Source organism: Mycothermus thermophilus (assembly GCF_041956435.1).
Source record: "Mycothermus thermophilus strain CBS 625.91 unplaced genomic scaffold VTJ04scaffold_5, whole genome shotgun sequence".
In the NCBI taxonomy this organism is placed as follows: Eukaryota; Fungi; Ascomycota; class Sordariomycetes; order Sordariales; family Chaetomiaceae; genus Mycothermus; species Mycothermus thermophilus.
Window position 1 is genome coordinate 1321759 of NW_027191431.1, and position 18393 is coordinate 1340151.

At 54.4% G+C, this 18393-nt stretch overlaps 7 protein-coding genes across 7 annotated transcripts; 4 read left to right on the forward strand and 3 right to left on the reverse strand.

The window, feature by feature from the left end:
• Positions 1-2275: 2275 nt before the first annotated feature.
• Positions 2276-4013, forward strand: VTJ04DRAFT_7517 (uncharacterized protein; the record flags this gene model as incomplete). The annotated part of the gene is made up of 3 exons (XM_069365853.1): positions 2276-2541; positions 2603-2991; positions 3043-4013. The coding sequence occupies 3 exons, from the start codon at positions 2276-2278 to the stop codon at positions 4011-4013; spliced, it is 1626 nt and encodes a 541-aa protein (XP_069216846.1).
• A 54-nt stretch (positions 4014-4067) lies between these two features.
• On the reverse strand, positions 4068-4286 carry VTJ04DRAFT_7518 (uncharacterized protein; the record flags this gene model as incomplete). Its single annotated transcript, XM_069365854.1, has 1 exon — positions 4068-4286. One exon carries the CDS (start codon positions 4284-4286, stop codon positions 4068-4070), a length of 219 nt encoding a protein of 72 aa, XP_069216847.1.
• A 549-nt stretch (positions 4287-4835) lies between these two features.
• Positions 4836-7153, forward strand: VTJ04DRAFT_7519 (uncharacterized protein; the record flags this gene model as incomplete). The annotated part of the gene is made up of 9 exons (XM_069365855.1): positions 4836-5085; positions 5258-5356; positions 5493-5523; positions 5588-5820; positions 5883-6068; positions 6125-6344; positions 6418-6506; positions 6584-6845; positions 7045-7153. 9 exons carry the CDS (start codon positions 4836-4838, stop codon positions 7151-7153), a joined length of 1479 nt encoding a protein of 492 aa, XP_069216848.1.
• A 2736-nt stretch (positions 7154-9889) lies between these two features.
• On the forward strand, positions 9890-10192 carry VTJ04DRAFT_7520 (uncharacterized protein; the record flags this gene model as incomplete). Its single annotated transcript, XM_069365857.1, has 1 exon — positions 9890-10192. One exon carries the CDS (start codon positions 9890-9892, stop codon positions 10190-10192), a length of 303 nt encoding a protein of 100 aa, XP_069216849.1.
• A 166-nt stretch (positions 10193-10358) lies between these two features.
• VTJ04DRAFT_7521 (uncharacterized protein) lies at positions 10359-14646 on the reverse strand (the record flags this gene model as incomplete). Its single annotated transcript, XM_069365858.1, has 6 exons — positions 10359-11960; positions 12017-12502; positions 12553-13437; positions 13492-13999; positions 14060-14327; positions 14433-14646. The coding sequence occupies 6 exons, from the start codon at positions 14644-14646 to the stop codon at positions 10359-10361; spliced, it is 3963 nt and encodes a 1320-aa protein (XP_069216850.1).
• A 552-nt stretch (positions 14647-15198) lies between these two features.
• On the forward strand, positions 15199-15634 carry VTJ04DRAFT_7522 (uncharacterized protein; the record flags this gene model as incomplete). Its single annotated transcript, XM_069365859.1, has 2 exons — positions 15199-15269; positions 15478-15634. 2 exons carry the CDS (start codon positions 15199-15201, stop codon positions 15632-15634), a joined length of 228 nt encoding a protein of 75 aa, XP_069216851.1.
• A 24-nt stretch (positions 15635-15658) lies between these two features.
• VTJ04DRAFT_7523 (uncharacterized protein) lies at positions 15659-18057 on the reverse strand (the record flags this gene model as incomplete). Its single annotated transcript, XM_069365860.1, has 2 exons — positions 15659-16155; positions 16212-18057. The coding sequence occupies 2 exons, from the start codon at positions 18055-18057 to the stop codon at positions 15659-15661; spliced, it is 2343 nt and encodes a 780-aa protein (XP_069216852.1).
• Positions 18058-18393: the final 336 nt, after the last annotated feature.

An 18393-nucleotide genomic window follows, 5' to 3' on the forward strand; every position in this document is an offset into this window, starting at 1 on the left:
AGCACCTTATGCAAGATTCTATTTAGGTTGTTTCAATTCCGTCCCGGTCCCGAACGGCCGGAGTTATCTCCGTCTGGGGAACCGGGTTGGGTGACACTCCCGGTCCGGAACTCCGGATAACGCTCAGAATTCCTCGCCGGGAAATTTTGTAGGCATAGATCTATTCTGTGACAGATATGCTCCGTTAGAGCGGAAAGGTCTTCTCTCAGTACTGGGCAGTTAAAGTGAGATACGGGGCTCAAGTGTCTTGAAGGACCAAGGGAGGTAGGCTGGATGTCCCTAATCGATAAGTTGCCACGGTTAAGGTCTTATGCATCCCTGCGTCTGGTCATGAAGGCAGTTTCGGATGCTTTACTCTCAAGAACGCTATGGGGTCTCTCATGCCGTCAAGGTATCCAGGATTCAGGCCAATTTTGGGTCATGATGTCTGAGAACCCGGTGCTATTGTGGTCTGCATAGTTTCCGGTTGAGGTTAAGTGGGCAGCCTTACGAGACTTCAGTCTCTAGTCTTTCTTGGTCATCAAGGCCATCACCCTCACCTCTCCCCCGTCACAAAGAAACGGCTGCTAGCTGATAGTTGGCAAGGACAGGAGTGAGTCGTCTGAGAGAGTCCCTTTCGACGGCTCTTCTCTTCTGGGAGTCGGTCAACAACCAATTGAGAGGTTGGTGGCTCTAGAATGGGGCTTGCAGGGGCGGGCGCTCAGTAAGCACCACTCTTGGCAGTCCATGCATGGCTGCGTTTACCGAGCGTTTGAGGCGGGCGACTGGTCTGGATCTTCACTTGCTGATGGACAGAAGGTTGGAAGGAGGCCGCAATCTTTCCACCAAGCAACGTCGTTCCGGTATTTCTGGGATGAACGGCAAAAGCCGAGCCAACAAGGGACGTCGGACGAGACGGGCCAGCGAAGCTTGATGAAGGGATGTTTCCTCCTGGGGGGTTTTGATAGGTGCACTCGTATCTCGAAGTAAGGATCACAAAAACAAGGAGTTTGTTCGGCTGACAGAAGTAAAATTGGAAAGCTAGGAACATCAGCTGCTTTTGGTCACCCGTTGGTGAGGTCAATGCTGGAGACTACCAGCTGAGGTCCAGAGGCCGGGGCATGTCGTTGCACAGACTTGATGACTGGACCCGCCTCCTGATCGCGTCGAGAAGATTGAGTTTGCGTTTTGTCTCGGGTATGTAGAAGAGAGATACGGATATTCTGGGAGGAATGATGTGGAGGGACGGGTAGGATTGAGAGAGGAGGATAATGTCCGGAGAGCGAACCTTGAGCATCATGAGCAGCGTAACGCAATACGTAACGTCACGCTCCGTGGTAACAGGCACGGAACTTGCCCAAGTGGACGGTGCTTGGCTCCCGCCTTTCTTGCAGACCGCCACAATTTTCTCATTGGCGAGAACCGCCTCAAACTGCACCAAATTGGACAATGGCTCAAGTTCGGCAGGCTGTCCGGTTTGTGGGAGGAAGGAGGGGTTGTCAACTGTGGCTTCACTTCATGTGGTGTTGCGCTTCTGGACAAGCTATTCCCCACTTGTAAGTAAAGCTTGTCCTTGTCCTCATGCCCTGGCACCTTGTCAATCGTGTCAGCCCAAAACCTCACTCTACATTTCGTTTTTTTTCTCCGCAAAATCTGACAGACAGGCCAGCACAACACAATGCAACCATCCAAGCTAGCCTGCTATCCATCCAATGGCCCGCTAGCTGGCCGGCTTCCCAGTAGCGCGCTGACCCATGCAGATGAGTGGTACCGTATCTTACAGAGATAGAAACTGCTGCACGGCTCACACCCTCGCCGGCCGACAGAAGAAGAGGACCGTCCCAAGGCCTCGTCGAAGAGGAGAAGATGAGGATCTTCCCTGGCGCATGCAATGTGGCTTCTCCCCCGGTCCAAGCCCATTTCCTCTCAGTCATCTCTCTCTGTCCTTGACTCTGTGGTTCCACGTGCTTGTTCTTCCTTTTCGTCAATACCTCATCCCCCTTCACAAGCACTTTACCAAGGTTGTTGAGTTCCCGGTGCCCTCTTCGAGCAGACGGACATCCACCATCCCGGCCTGCTCCACCACAGACGGGAGCTAGCCATCTAGCCTAACGACTCCGGAGAGACCATCGCGTCAACCTCTCCCGGGCCGCACCCCGGCCGGTAGCTCATCCAGGTTTTGTCCGCGGTCAACTTCGTGAGCCGGATCCCTGAGGGGTGAGGGCCTTGGGACTCTCGCGTCCATCCCCCAACCAAGAACTCACTCACAACAACGGTGTGCTGTGGCATGTTGATCATGGCTCCCTCGGTCTTATCAACGCTGCTGCTCCTCGGCGCCGCCGTCGTACCGGCGAGCGCTGGCCTGGCTGCCTGGAGGACGAAAATCGGTGTCCAGGTCATCCTCCTGAATGAGACAACGAACCAGATCCGTTACAGTGCTTGCAACAATCGCGGCGAGGTGCGATACTCTTACACTGACGGCAGCGTCTTCTCACTCGACTACAAACCCAAGGTTGGAACGCCGTTGGCCGGGGACGGCTGGTATGCCAATGCCATCACCCAGTATGCCACTCTCCTGGACAGCTTCATGTTGCGACTCATGAACTAACACCCTGCTGTGAAGAGCTTCCATCTTCTACCTCGACGAGAAGAACAGGATTGCCAATGCCTTCTATAATTGCAACATGACCACTGGCATGTTTGAATTTGGTGGGAACTGGATCGCGAGTGTCGATGTTCCCAGTATCCACAACAACACGGGTCTCGCCGTTGTGAATCTCGGAGAAGATGGCGGTTATCGTGTCTACTACCACGACGAGGACGGCATGATCAACGAGCTGGCCTACTTCAACAAGCAATGGAGACCCCGCGGTCCCATCACCCGTGACGTTAATATCCTGCCTGCCCTGGGTGCCGCATTTAGCGGCGTTGAAAACATTACCGTCGTCTCATCCCGCGACTCGGAGAACATCGGGGTGACCAGGTGGAATCGGGATGGGAGCTGGTTCCATAGTACGTAACAACTGCTCTCAGCCCGACTCGCTCATGCTAACATTCAAATAGCAACCACACCACGGCCGCTTGAGGGCTGGTACACAACAGCTGGTGTGAATCAGAGCAATATCACAGTGAACGCCACCGCCCCTTACAACTACACGCTGCCTGCTTGGGACGGGAATACCAAGTCCGTTCGCATCACCATTGATAGCGCGTTCATGCGTTACCTTTGGTATATCGGCAACGACAGCGCCCTCCACGTCGCAGCCAACCAAAACTCGACCTGGGCCCTGCGTTCCCCCCAGTCCGAGAAGATTTGGCCCAAGGCCGACGAACCCAATGCCGAGATTTCCGTTGCACACGAGTTCACCACCAGCATGGTCCGCATCTACTACTTCGTCCAGGGCAAGCTTACCGAGGTGCGCTACGAGGACGGCGAGTGGCATCTCGCCTCTGCCGTTGGGACCCCGACCGCGGTTGTCACCACCGAGCCCACCGACTCCTCCCCGGAACCCACCGCCTCCGCAGAAGAAGAAACCGGCCTTTCCACGGGTGCCAAAGTCGGCATCGGCGTCGGTGCCTCCCTTGGTGCCATCGCTATTGGCGTCATCATTGCCATCCTCGTTCTCATCCGTCGGCGCAAGAAGAAGGAGGCCCTCTTGAACGAGCATTCGCAGCACCTGTCCCCCGGCTACTCCGACCGGTACGCTGTTGACGGCAGCACCACCCTCGGTCCGGACACCCCTTACCAGACCTACGGCTCACCAGCATGGGGCGTGGATCACAAGGGCAACCCGATCCCGATGGGCCCGAGCCAGCTAGATTCCGAACCGGCCGCCCATCAGCTCGACTCGGTAATGCGGTCAGAACTGGACTATACGCCACGGCAGGTTTACGAGCTGCCGGGGAATTATCACTCCCACGAGTTGGACGCAGATGAGCCCCAGTCGCAGAAGCCGAAGACGGAGCCACAACACGAGGGAGAAGGGCCGACGGTGCAGGAGAAGGCTCCGGTGCCGGGGCAAGAGAAGCCATGAATTGCTCCATCTAATAAAATGAGCAATAGTGATAGATTTGTGGTTGTCAGAGGCTCAGTTGAGTGAGTGAGTATCTAGGTTGGGAGTACGGGATTGCATTTTCATTGGATAAATAATACCAGCATATAAGTCTGGACGGAGTGCTTGGGCGTCAGGAACTTTGGAGTTTGAGAACCTCATGCCAACCAAACGCCGGCAGTTGGTATGTATCAGGGTTTGGTTACACACCTTTAGTTGGGAGTGGTGTGGAAGAAGGAATTTCGTTTGGTACATCTTGGGGTTTTCTGAAACCTTATCTTCATTGTTTTTGTCGTAGTATTCAAGTCACCACATGAAGGTGCCAATGCTATGTCTTATTGCGGACTTGGCCATCATAGTGGTGCCAGCTTGCAGCAAGGCTGGATATCTTCAACCATAGCTGAGGCTTGAGGTTGGTCAACCCCTCCCCGATAATAAGCATCAGTGCCGTTCAGCAAGTGTAGAGAGTGTCTCCTGAAAAATGTCGTATCATATTGCGCCCGCCGGTATTCCGGCAGGCGTGCCTGTTTGGGCGTCCTTTCACCATCAAGGCCTGGGCTTGTGCATAGTATAATAGACGGGGCGAAATCCTTTCAACTATTGCTGTTTTCCTGATGCATATCCATCCAGTAACCTAGCCATCGTCCATTGCCACCAGGATCAATTCCTTTCGTCGTGTCATCTATGTAAACTATGGCTTCCGACGAGGACCCCATCAACACACAGACCCACCAGGAGAGCAGGAGAGATCATGATGTCGAGAAGTCGCCCCTCTCACCTTCTCCTCCCGACAATGACTCTTGCATGACAGGCACTCCATATAAGAGACATCAATGGATCTCATGGTGGAGCATTGACTGGCGCTTCACCCTGGCCTTGGTCTTCAGTTTGCTGCTCATCGCCGTGTTGTACGGCTACAGCCGCTCCGAAAGGCTGGGCACATGGGACCAGCGCGCCTTCAACACCCTGACCATCCTGTTCTCGTCTTTGGCAAGTCTGTCGCTCGGCTCGCTCCTCGGGCTCTTGGGAGCTGCCCTTCGCTGGCCCTATTCTGGTAAGACGGGTCTACACGCCGCGCGAAGTCGACCTCATCCTTGACATGCAAACATCCCGTGGGGTCACTCAAGCTTATTGCGCACCAGGGCCGTCAGGGAAAGCTGTCCATAACGACGCTGATTGTGTTCCTGTACCTGATCTTCACGTGGCTGTGCGCCTTAGTGTCTCAGTCTTTGGCTTGACATACGACCTCAACGATGATGTTGAGACCGAGTATCCCATCATGGCCACCGACTTTGGGAGTGTTGAATCGTTTCAGTACAACTCCAGTAAACATCAGGATTAAATGATTGAAACGGGAGACTTTACAAGGCCATATTACCTAGCCCAGGGTGTGTAATCACCTCTCTTCATTATCGTCACGTTACGGATAGGCCTAAGCTAACGCTCCGCAAAACCCCGTAGGGAGGCTCAGAGATTTTGGTCTCAATGGCTTGTTCAAAGCGCCGACTTTGTTCAACAAGACGGACCTTTTGACTTACAATATGAACAATTATCAGCAGCCACGTCGTGGATCGTAGGGTGGACGGGAACACAGTCACTTACACATACCACCTCCACGAGTACAAAGGACCCGATGGGTGCCTGTCCTCCGACGAAGTCATCCAGAGTTCCTCAACATGCACCGGCCGTGTGATCTCGCTTGGAATCGATTACTTAGAAAACGAGACTCGATGGATTATGCCTGTGAATGTCTTCGAAAATGGGAAGCGAGTGGCAACCTATATTGCTTGTAAGTTGGTGGGAGATGTTTTTGTGGGAGGTGACTCAATGCTCACAGTCTATTACCAACAGCCTCACCCACCTTTAACGAGATCAACACCGTGAAGCCGGTGTCACTGGACAGCCCCGAGTTCGTGCATGTCCTAGCCGCCATCTTTCCGTTTTCAGCATACAGGCATATCTGGGCTATAAAGTGGAATGACACTGTCGTGGACGGATTGTTCCCTGATGCTGTTTATCCAACCTGCATGACAACTTGTAAGACGCCCCTCGGCTGATGATGTTATTCCGACTGACTAACTGCGATCACATAGACATCTACGGTAGAATCCTCGATGTCTTCAACAGGACAGGGGGTGAGGATAATTGGGCCACTTTCCATGAGTGCAAAACATGCATCACCGGCGGCCATGGGGACCCAGGTCTTCCTGGCGACCTCTTCTTTAACTACGATGCCTCCCTTGCACCATACTTGACTTCCAACCTTCTGATGCTTGGCACCTCGGAATCTTTCTTCTGGTTCTACGCTCAAAGGTACCAGATGCAGTCCTACGAGAAGGGGGGATCGGATGGCGCACTTTCTCAACAACCTCGGCATTACCAAAAGTAAGATCGCTACCGCGGGCACGGTTCCCGTCGAGCAAGACATCAACGCGGCGCATCTCGTGGCCCGGGCGCCCATTCTCGCCCTCGTCGGTGCGCAGCAGCTGCTGGAGCGCACGCCGCTCGACTCCGGCGCGTCGGAGCAAACCACCATCGTCTGGACGGTGCAGTCAAGTGGCAGCGCGCCATCGCCATCCTGGCAGGCATCATGGCCCTCGAGTTGGTCTCTATCGCGCTCACCTGGTTGCTGTCTCACGGCGTGCCGATCCTGGACCACGAAAGCCTCTTTGCTCTGGCACGGCTGCTGAGCCCGCTCATGCCCGACACCCCGGGCGGAAGCCTCGCCTCCAAGACAGCCCTTGCGAGGGAGGTCGAGCAGAATTCGAGCAACGAGATTCAACACGGGACGAAGAGGACCGACGGTAACGGCGTGTATGTGGCTTTGGGGGACGACGTTCAACAGGAATTCCCGAAGAATGCACACTATGTTTGAGGATAGCGGCGTGGAGCTAGCTAGTGCAGGCTTGGTTGAGATGGAGTCTGAGTAGGATTCAGGGATGAAGATGGAGCGTGGGACACAACAAGAAAACTGAGCCCCAAATGTGACGATCCTTGGATCCCTCCATATCAGAGTTGCTTTTGCTTTTCACTCCAAGTATACCCTCGTGTTCTCGAATTCCTCACGGACCGACCGCCGCTCGTACATCCCAAGGTCGCACCGCAAGTATCCCGTCTTCTAAACCGTTCCACATTCTGGTCCCAGCTCATCTCACGCTCGCAGCCCCGCCCTTTTGGCAGCAACTCAATGAAATACACCATATCCGGAGCTTCTGATGCGACAAGGACAACCATGTTCTTTCGTCGCTCTTCAAACGAATCTTGATCATGTTTCCGATCTGGATAGTATTCTTTCACTGGCCCCTCTGGCTTGATGAGCTAGAACGTGGCTATTGGCACCATCAAACCCTCCAACTCAATGACCTCCCCTGTCTGCGAAATCCTGTTCAGTTTGACGGTTGGTGAGAAGTGATCAAAGAAATGCACCTGAGCCCTCGCCGACGGCCAGCTCCATGAAGGCCATGAAAAAGAGCTACTGTCCGCATCATCCGGCTCATCGCAATACCCTCCCAATGACAAAGGCAGACCCGACTTCCAATGGCCGAACAAATAGCGATCACCCGTAGTGTGTCTTAGAGTGTTGCTAATTCCCTCTAAGGCTCGGAGTCTGTCGTTTTGATACGTTAACTGGCGCCCGGAGTAACTCTCTACCAGCTCGATCCAGTCGAGTTGATGCTCATAAAGTTGTTCATCGGCTGCTGCGATGCTGTTCATTATATCGTAAAGCTTTGTTCGTTCGGAGGAGTACATTCGGTGGGAGTATTCTGAAAGACAAAACCTATAATTGTTGTTGTCTATCCCCATCTCCACTCCATGATCGAGGTCGCAATGAAGTTCAGACTCCGGATTTTCGAGGTGAGTTTGGACATGATTGCATATCCAAAGCACATCGGAAGTTGTGTAGAAGAGTACCCTTGGTGACAGAAGCATTTCTTGTAGTGTCCAGGCTCGCTTGTTGAGGGGATAGCTCTCCCACTCACGGATGAGTTCATCGTAACAACTGTTATTGTCGTAGAGCAACAGAGTGCCTCCAGTTGAGAACGGAATCTCATAGAACTTCCGGGAGTTTCCGTCTGAAACGGTGTCGCTGCCAAGAGGCGTGGGGGGATAGTTGCCAACGCATTCCATGTCAGGGCGTCGGAGAAATCCTTGAGAGCTAGTAACAGCATCGGCCGCAGCAATGGTGACGGTTGCCTGACCGTATATGTCACCCATCTTGGGTAACTGGTCGATCTTGTCCTCCTCATCGTCTTGTATGATGCACAGCGCATCCACCCAGAGAAACCTGAGACCCAACTGCCGTGTGACGTACACAGCATCCTGGATCGTTTGACTGAGTTTACGAAGCCGGATACCGCTGAGGAAACTGTTATAGGTTTTCTGTTCAAGAGTTACTGCTTGATTGCCATCCCAACAGTAACTCAAGCACGCATACTGCCCCTGTTCGGCCGATGAAGGGCAGTAAAGACGAACAAAATCTGGCCTCAACCCGGATATGCCAACATGACACGGGGCGGGAGTTTTGGGTGGGTATGAACGCGACATTCGTTGTGCTGGGTAAGGCAAGATTTAAGCCAGCGACGTGCTGCCTCGAAGGCAGCAAGAGAGCCAGTAGGCATCAACGGACGCCGAAGAAACACCTTGGATGCTCGGCTGCCTGCATGTAAGATATATATTAGCAGGAATGGAATACACTTCTCAACTGTTGGTTGACCCTCTTACGTTCTGTAGCCACCAGGACAAAGTTCAACACCATTTCTGGGAAGAAATCATCGTGTCCCCGAAAGATGCCAAACTGAATGTTGTAGACAGGGCGTGAGCCGGCGTATACCGAGTCCCACAAAGACCATCCATCTCCATCGTTCACCCGGACACGCAGGCATTGCCTGCTGTTGCTCTGGTTCGATTTAAGCTTGTCGTTAATGTCCCAACATAGAGCACATTTCAGCTTATTCTCGGGGGAAACATGAGAGACCAGACGCGAATGAAAAAAATAATCCTTCCCGGCGTCTGGCCAGATCAAGCCCTTCGGGGGAAAACAGGCGAAGACAGGACTTGCAGTATGATGTTGGGCGAGACTTTTGTGCTGGGGAAGATGCTTTTGCTGGGCGTTTAGGATAGAGCCATTTAATAACGAATGCCCATTGTATACGACGGCGAAAAGCTGGGATATTGTGTTGTGCGCTGGTTGCGCTGCTGCTGTCCATGGTCATGCCAAGCGATGTCCTTGAGACCTCTTATTTGTTGACTTTGAGCTTCGATAATTGTGAGAAAACGACATTTCAGAACGACGCAATCTTGGAGAACGCACAGTGTGGTTCGGGTTGCTTGACGGAAGAGTGATCCTCGAGTTGTTCAAGGGGGGACAGATTCTCAGCTGGATGTGGGAGTGGAAGTTGAACGGCTCCCTCCTACCAACACCTAACGGGGCTGTGCACTGGGTGGTCCAGCGGCAGCCTTAGTTACTTAAGTAGCGACAAGAAGAACAATTCTACCTCGCGCAAGTTGGCCTCAAAGATGTCCGACGCCTCGCAGTTGGGCTGGCCTGAGTGCCAAGTTGACTTTTTGGCCCGTCAGAGTCAACTCCGAATCATCCTACAACAAGGTTTTCAGCCTCAGTACATACATCCAAGAAAGTACGCTAAACCACAGGGAGGGGGAACTTAAATACCAAGTATCGGCAACTTAACCACACCTTGTCGGCTCTAAGAACTATGATATTTGTTCTGACGCTGACCACCGGACTGCAGATAGGGCGGGTACTTGTAGATAGGGGGCAGTTTAGCCATGCCCAATTCTCGGTAAGAAAAACAAATACTTGCAACTAAAAACCTCTGACACCTCCCATTACTCCATCCATGCGTCTACCTGTATGCCATTTTCCCCATCACAACCCCTGGACCTTGAACACCCGAGATAATGACGCTGAACTCCGTCTTCTGTCCCAACCGTACTGGGTGCCCTTTGCTCTGAACAAACAACAGCCCGTGGGATGTCCTCAGATACCACGTCTACCTTCCCATGGCCATACACCCATTGGTGAACAAAGCAATGAAGCCTCCGCAAATCTAGGTGTGCCCCATAGGCCAAGGATAGAAAAAGCCAAACAGCAAATCCGCCATACCCGTACCATAACCACACCGCCATCCAGATGCCCATAGCAGTCATTTCCAGGATCATGCCACATAGCTTCCACAAGACGGTCCCCAGGACCAATAACTGAGTGAAAGAGGGGTAACAGACGGTAGTGAAACAAGAGTGACACAGAGAAAAGCAAATAAGACGATGAAAACAACGAAAACAAAACTCAATGCCACAACTCTCCATCTACCTTCTCGCTCCAGCACCTGCACCACCAACTGGAGCAGGCCCGACACCGAAAAGATACGCCAACTCGCGCTCGCTAAGCCGACCGACGCTCCTCGCTCCGCCCTCATCCAGCGCCGCTTCGACCAGTCCGCGCTTCGACTCTTGCAGCGCCAGGATGCGGTCCTCGACCGTCCCCTCCACAAGGAGACGATGAACCTTGACCTCACGGCGCTGTCCAATCCTGTGGGCACGATCCACCGCCTGGGCTTCTATGAACGGATTCCAAGACGGGTCGCACACGATGACCCTGCTGGCGGCCGTCAGGTTCAAGCCCGAGTTTCCGGCGCGCAGGGAGACCAACAAGACCCTGGCGCGAGGGTCGCTCGTGAAGAGACGGATGGCCTCGTCGCGCTGAGCACGGCTCATCTTGCCCGTGTAACGGCAATAATGGAGCCCCGGGAGCTGTTCCTTGATCTGGCACTCGATCAGGTCGAGGAGACCGGTCCACTGGGAGAAGACGATGGCCTTCTCGTCCGTCTCGTCGCGTACTTCGCGCAAGAGGTTGATCACCTGCGTCACCTTGGACGAGTCCTGCCAGTTGTCGCGCAGGTAGCGCATGTAGCGACGGCGAGCTTCTTTGTTCTTGTCGGCTTCGGAGCGCAGATGCTTGAGCTCGCTGGGTGTCACGGGCTTCGACTTGCGGTCCTTCTTTTTCTTTTTCTTGTCCTTCTTCTCCTTCTTCGAACACTTCTTTTCGGGAGCTCTAGCGTTGTCATCAAGCGCATCGTCGTCCCCGATATCATCCGGCATCACGAACCCAGCCAGGTTTCCGTCCTTGTCTGCATCGGATTCCTCGCCTTCAATCTCGTACTCGCTTTCGTCATCAGTCGAATAGTCGTCGGATTCAGAATCATCCTGACCGCCCGCCGCGGCGCCATCACTCTTAAGCAATTCCGGGGCGTGGATTTTGCGGAATGCAGTGAGCGTTATCACCTTGCCAGGGTCCACAGGTCCGCGACAGACCGGGCACTTGGCGAGGGCAGGACCATCGTCAGCAAAGCCCCGTTGATTGTTAGTCTCCGTGAGCGAAGCAAAGCACTCTGTGCAGATGTCGTGGCCGCATGGGAAGGTAAGAAGAGGATCCTCCACTCCGTCATAGCAAATGGGGCATTCGAAAGCCTCAATCGCCTTGATGCGGTCTACAACCGCGCGGTCGAGCGAGCTGGCGAGTTCCATCATGTTCTCGTCGGATGCCGTATCTCCCGCCGTGGCGTCAAACTCAGTCAAGTGAGGGTGACAGCAAGCTTGGCGGAGACGCAACAGGAGAACGAGAATGCTAGAATAGTTCTTGCCGACGGTCCCCGCTCGGACATACTTGTTGAACATGACGCGCGACCGCGACTCGAGGGCTCGGTAGAAGTTCCACTCCTCGTCGGAGAAGGGAACGTGGTCCGAATGTTCTGTCTTGGGCGGGAGCGTCAAGATCGGTTTGCCATCAATCGTGGATGTCTTTGTCCGCCTCAGCATCATTGCCTTCAGCACCGCCTGGAGCTTGCGGATGGCATTCTGGCGGGTTGTTGAGTTTGTCACATTGCTCCTCGGAGTTAAGCACCGGAAATCCTAAAAACCTGGTTAGCTGAGAACCGGGAGAGACTTAGTTGAGCAAGAAAGCCCACCTTCTGGAACTGCGTGAAGTTATTGTACGGCTTGATTCTCAAGAAGCGAATCAAGGAATACAGTTCCGAGACACCATTCATCATCGGGGTTCCCGTGAGGCACCACCGATATGTAGCATTGATTTGGTGCGCTGCTTTGGCGGCCTGGGTGTCCTTGTTGTTGATACACTGGGCCTCGTCGAGGATGATGCGATAGAACTTGCTACGCGGGTGAATCAGAGGACACAGTCTCAGGAGCTCCTGGTCGTCTTCCTCTCTGTACCCGGATGCTTCCTTGCGCTGCTCGACGTGCTTCGTGTAGCGTCGCCACTCCGCGGCCAACAACCCGTATGTGGTCAGCACAACGTCGTACTGCTTCAGCTCAGAGTAGGGCTTCCTCTTGGAGTGTAAGAGAAAGGCGCTCAGTTCGTGAGTGGCTTTCACTTTATTTTTCACTTCCATTTCCCACTGCTTGATGAGAGCAACGGGGCCGATGATCAAATTGGTCTATCAATCGTCAGCAACAGGTTTCTTTCATGTCGAATGGCGCTACATACCTTGACCCCAGTAGACGCTGGCCGGGCCACCATCAGGGCGAGGGTTGAGATGGTCTTCCCAAGACCCATTTCGTCGGCCAAAATGCCACCCTTGTTTGTCCCTTCTTCCATCTCCGACATCCACTTCACGGCCAGCTGTTGATGAGGATAGAGGGGGAACTTCATGGCCTCTGGCGTTTCGCCGCGCTCCTGTTCTGGCACATCTTCATCAGGACGGATGTTGGATAGGAGTTTCTTGATCTCCTCTTTGGTGTCCACGTTGTCGTCCTCCAGGTCAAGCATGAAGTTGCGGAGGCGGTCGCCAAAAGGCTCCCCATTTTGGTCCAGCATATTGCCAAAATCATAGCCATTCACCTTGCTAATCAGCGAGGAGAGGCCAGAAGTGCTTGAAGTGCCTGAAGGGCCAGGAGGGCCAGAAATTTTGGGCGCAGGATTGCTCAAGCTAGGACTGGGGGTGGCGTTCCTGAAGCTGGCAAAAGAAGAGTAGGGGTTCGAGTACGGGATATAGGTTCCGTTTGTCACATATCCCGGCCGATTGGAACCTTGGGCAAGCTGGCTTGCTGGGCTTGGAGAACCTCCCATGGTCTGAGATCCGGGAGCAGTGGGCCATCCGGATACCCCGAATGTCGGTGGGGGAAGACGTCGGTTTGGTACAGGAGCGGAGCTTGTGCCATAACCAGATGTCGCCGACATGGTTCCAGCCCCGGAAAGCGGATTTGTTGGCTGGAAAGGCCGTGAGGACATCGAAGAAGGCGGGATTCCGAGCATGGAAAGGCTGGGGAGCGAGTCGGGGTTGAAGATCGTGTTGCCCTCTGGGTTCCCAGGAGGATAATGTGTGATCTGAGGCAGTTGCGGAAGCGTCGACGACGGGCCTGATGACACAACCTGGTCAAAAAAGTTAGTCGACGGAAGTGATGGGCGAGGCCAAGGCTGTTGTACCCTTTGTTCCCTTTCTGACTTAATGACCGGGGTTGCGGAAGGGCGGCCATGATTCGTTCCTGGTCCAGTGCCTAGAGCCGATGAACGGCGAGAAGCGTCCGGATAGGAGTTGGCCAAAGGACGTGAAGTCACCTCCGACTTGATATATGGTACCGATCCACTGCGGGCCTGATTTGCTGTTGCACTGATATTAGAGGTTGTCAAGCTGGCAGATGGGTTGGTTTGCCGGGAAGACAGTCCCAGGTGTGAAAAAGCGTTGGGCCGGGGTCCGGCGGGGCGTTCGGATGGAACCGATGGCAGCCTCCGAGCAACTGAGGCGTTGTTCGTGCTGGGAGCTAAACGTGATGCTGATGCGGTTGGGGCTGTCGGAGCCGGTGATGGTGAACGACGGGTCTGCAGTTGTCGGGCAAGCTCAGCATCTCGGTCTTGGGCAGCCTTGCGACGTCGGGCCGCGGCCACGGCCTCCTCCTGCAGCCTGAGTATCTCTCGCATTGCCTCATTGTCATCACTTCGCACACACGATTAGTGCCCAGAACAAGCCAGCGGGTCTGGAAAGATGGCTGCTCACCCAGTCAGGTCAACAAGGTCAAGGTCGTCAAGATGCGGGGCATCGAAATCATAGTCCCAAGACCTGCGAGAGCTGGAGCTCGACGGCCGATTGCCCGGACTAGGGGAGGTCCGTCGCGACTTGCTGGAGCCTCTGCTTGACACGCCCACATTAAGATGCGCGTCCTCGAGGAAGCGCTTCCGCTGGTCCAGGGGCCCAAGGGAGCCCTGACCTCCCCCCAAACTCTGCGACATTGAATTCCTATCCATGTTTGCGTTTGCTGAGAGACCTGATGGAGGAGAGAGCAGTTGTCAGCAAAAACATTGAAGCACGGAACAGAAACAGAGCACGATGGCGACACAGGTCAAGGCTAAAATAGCCAGGATTCCCCCACCTTGGTTCCTCGCGTCGGCAAGACGGCGTTGGATCTTGACAATTTCAAGCTTGACTTTCTTGATCTCCTCCTCTTTTGACACTGAATCTGGAAGGTCGAGCAGAGAAGCCAGAATGGCCCGTTGCATGCCCAGCTCCTCTGAAAGCTGGTCAATGGTTGCGGCGGAGTTGTTCGAAGGGCTGGCGCCCGACGTGGCTGAGGCCAGCGACGCCATGTCGGACAGAAGTGAATTTTATGGAGTCTCCGATGCAAACGCGTCCAGTGACGAACCAGGATCCGCGTTCATCGGCAACAGTAACGGTTCCAGTTTGCTGGCCGCTCAATTGTATCGTCATGAGCAATCCTGGCCAGCTACTGGAGAAAAGTTGTGATCTGTTGTCTGGTCGCGTGGGATTTTGTTTGGACTGGGAACGCGCAGGATGGAGAATGACGAGAGGGAGTGGGTCGTTCCTGTTCTCGAAAGTCAAGTTCCAGCCCAATTTGGAAATTGGGAAGCCGCAGCCCCACCACGCAGCCCCACTGTGTCCAGGTCTTTCCAGGCACACGGTACCGTCAGGCAGGGCGAGCGAGGCTTGGCGCTCGGACGAGGCTGCACCAAACTGCATCCAAGCCCCAACTGCCGGCCGCTCGGGATCACTGTTTTCCAGATTGGGCACAAAGGGATGTGAAGGAGGACGGACCTAACTTTGGGATTCAAATCAATGTGAGGCCGACTGTCCATCACTGCATCAAGACGAAACGCCATTAGTTAGATCTGCTGCTGTGCATGCTGGAGGCTCTTCATGTTCAACCTGTGCTGGGCGAAACACAGTGTCAGGACAGCGAAGCTTGGTTCAGGTTCGTGCATCAGACACCGTGTTCATACTGTACGACTGAGGGTTTACAAGTGGTCCGTGATGCCAACAAGACCTCAAACACATAGGATCCAAACTCTTCGTGGCAGCATTACCTTCATAGAGCCTTTCAATCTACCATACAACGAGACAAAGAATGTCTCTGTTGACGAACGAAAGTGCCTACCATTATACAAATATGATGCTAACAGCCCGTCAGTGCACCTTGGTCCAAAACGCCTCGCCGCGCACTGCTCTAATAATCACAAGGCAAAAGAACGGTTACACAAGAAACAGTCAAAAACGCCCGAGCAGAGAATGACCCGATACCCAAACCAACCCTCCTCAACCTTCATCCAGCCAAAATGATCCATGCTATGTATCACACGGCCACTATGATGATGTAGCCGAGTTCTCGCCCTTTCCTCCATCCTCCTTATTCCCCGTCACCTTGTCCCACCACTCGCTCACCTTGCCAGAAAACCAATCCCAAAAGTCTTTGACGGACGACTCGATCTTGTCAACGGTCGAGCCATTGCCGCTCCCATCGCTACCGTCAGTTCCAGATGACGGCTGGGGATCCGGTGGATCGACACCAATACTGTTGGCTGGCGCAGAAGCCGATGAGCTGGTGCTGCCGGCAGTCGCAGTGACTGGGTTGACCATGATGGATTTCGTCGTCGAACTCGTTGGCTCGGGTGCCGGAGTGGTGGTGGTGGAGGCCGGAGACGGGGCGTGGCTCTCTGGAGGGTCGGCCAGGGTGTCCAGCCCACTCTTGTCCGCGTCATCATGCAGGCCGGTTGTCTTGAGTGGTAGCCGCAGGGTACCATTGTTGGGGGCGGGAGTGATGCCCAAAGAGTCGCAGAGCAGGTTGTAGACTTCAATGTTTTCTGTTTGCGTGCTCATTAACATATGCTCAATGGATATGCTTCGTCGGTCAACTTACGGAAAACCTCAACCCGGCTGTTAGGTGGATGCTTGAACGCCGGGCCGCGGGCGATGAAAATTGCCCGCATGAGAGGATGTTCATGGTCATAGCCGTGCAAGCCACGCGGGTTGTACACGGCACCTTCTGCTTGCGCCTTCTTCACGTCCATTTCATCCTTCCTGACGATAGCCCACCCGGCCTTGGGAATGATCCATAGCGGGGCAATACGTGGGTTATTGGTGAAGTGGTATTTCTCAGGCATGTTAACATCGCGGAGGTACACGTCGACATTCGGGTTGTCCTTGGTCTTTTGGAGCAAGCTCGAGTAGATTGCCTCGAGCTCGTTTGGGTTCTTCGGCCTGAGGCCGACCAGAGGCCAGCCGTCGGTATGCTCAATCTTGTCAAGATCAACGAGATCCTCGAGCTGGATGAGTCGAGAAACATCCGTCGTTGCCATGCCGTGGTCCGACACCACCATGACGTTGACAATATTTGTGAGATTCCGCTGTTCGAGGCCTTTGAACATGTTGTCGAGCATCCCATCGACCTGCTGGATCGTAGACCGGATCTCAGTGCTATTTGGACCATACTTGTGCCCGTCAGAGTCGACGTTGGGGACGTAAGCAGCAATGAGTTGCGGGCGCTCGTCATCGGGCATGTCGAGGAAGCCAAGGATCCTGTCGACTTTCCTAGATAGCAATTCCTTGCCATTGTACTTGTCGACGTATGTAGGGTCCATTCCCAGAACATGGGCTTCGCTGCCCGGCCACATATGGATGGCCGTCTTGAGGCCCTGTTTTTGAGCCGTGACCCAGAATGGCTCACCCTGCCACCACTTGGGGTCCATGGCTTTGGCCGGCTGGCCATAGGTAAAGGTGTCTTTGAGTACTGGATCCCAGAAAGCGTTTCCAACAATGCCATGAGACTCCGGGTACAGCCCAGTTGCAATGGTGTGGTGGTTGGGAAAGGTGACGCTCGGGAACGAGGGCCGCATATAAAGCGGAGACACTCCTTCCTTGATCATTGCGTTGAGCCTTGGTGTCAGACCCCTGTAGAGGAAGTCTGCGCGAAAGCCGTCTAAACTGATGATGATGGTAGTGGGGCCAAACATGGCCGTCCCGTTGCTGACGAATGTTTGGGCTTGCCGCATGGTGCCTCGGTTCTGCGAGAGCGTCACTGCTAGTCCGACAAGTATCGCGAAGAGGATGGCGACCGAGCTGTATATCAGTATCCGTAAACATAACCCGCGCTTCCTCTTCTCCTTGAGTTCCGGGGCATGAAGGAGATGTTTCCGGTCGACCTCGTCGCTGTCTTCGCGCTCGCTACTTTCGCCCGTCGAACTGCCGTCCTTCATCCCACCCTCTTCCATCTCGTACATCAGCTCGCCGTCTTCGCCATGTTGAGCATCGGCAAGAAGCCTATCCCGCTTCCGTTGTCTCCTCTCACGTCGCGTCCTCCTCTTTTCAAGCTCAATATCTTCATCTGACCCGCGAAACTGCACCGATGGACTCCGCGACGTTGACGGCGAGCGCAGCGACGCATCACTGAGGCGTCTCGTCAACAAACGTAGAGGGTTCGGTATTGGTAGACCGGAGCCCCTCCTCTGACGCTCTTGCTTCCGGCGAGCCTCGGCAACCAGCTGGTCCAGCTCCTCCTCCTCCATCAGCACGAGACGATCGTGGGCTCGCAGCTCGCGGCTGTTGCGGGCGCGTAGTTGGCGCTCGTCATCTTCGCTGTCTGTGTCTTGGTCGCTCCGGATCGAAATGGCATCGGCGTCATATTCGGCCGGGGAAAGCAGCGACGAGCGGTCCGGACGTCCCGTCGCCGTAGGCGTGTTTATCGTCAGCGGCTGAAGAGGAGGCATCGTGGTCTGTTTGAGCGCTGCGGCTCGCCGGTCTCGGTCAACACAACGGGGACGTTGAAGCCTCTAAAAAGTGGCGCCGTCAGTCCACCATGGCAGAGGACTGGTCGGTCCACGAGGTCTGCGTGGGGGTGATGAGGTTGTCAGATTTTGGTTCTTGAGCTGTTGGGAAGCTGAGTGATGAGGAAGCGATAACGATACGGACCCTGGACAGATGCCGGGGGTTCCGGAAGTTTATTGGCTCAGTCTGTTCTCGACAGGGGTGCCAAAGTGAGCGAGAACCCAGAGTGCCAGGGGCAGACCGACCCAAAAACGCCAAGACAACCGACGGCATCTTCT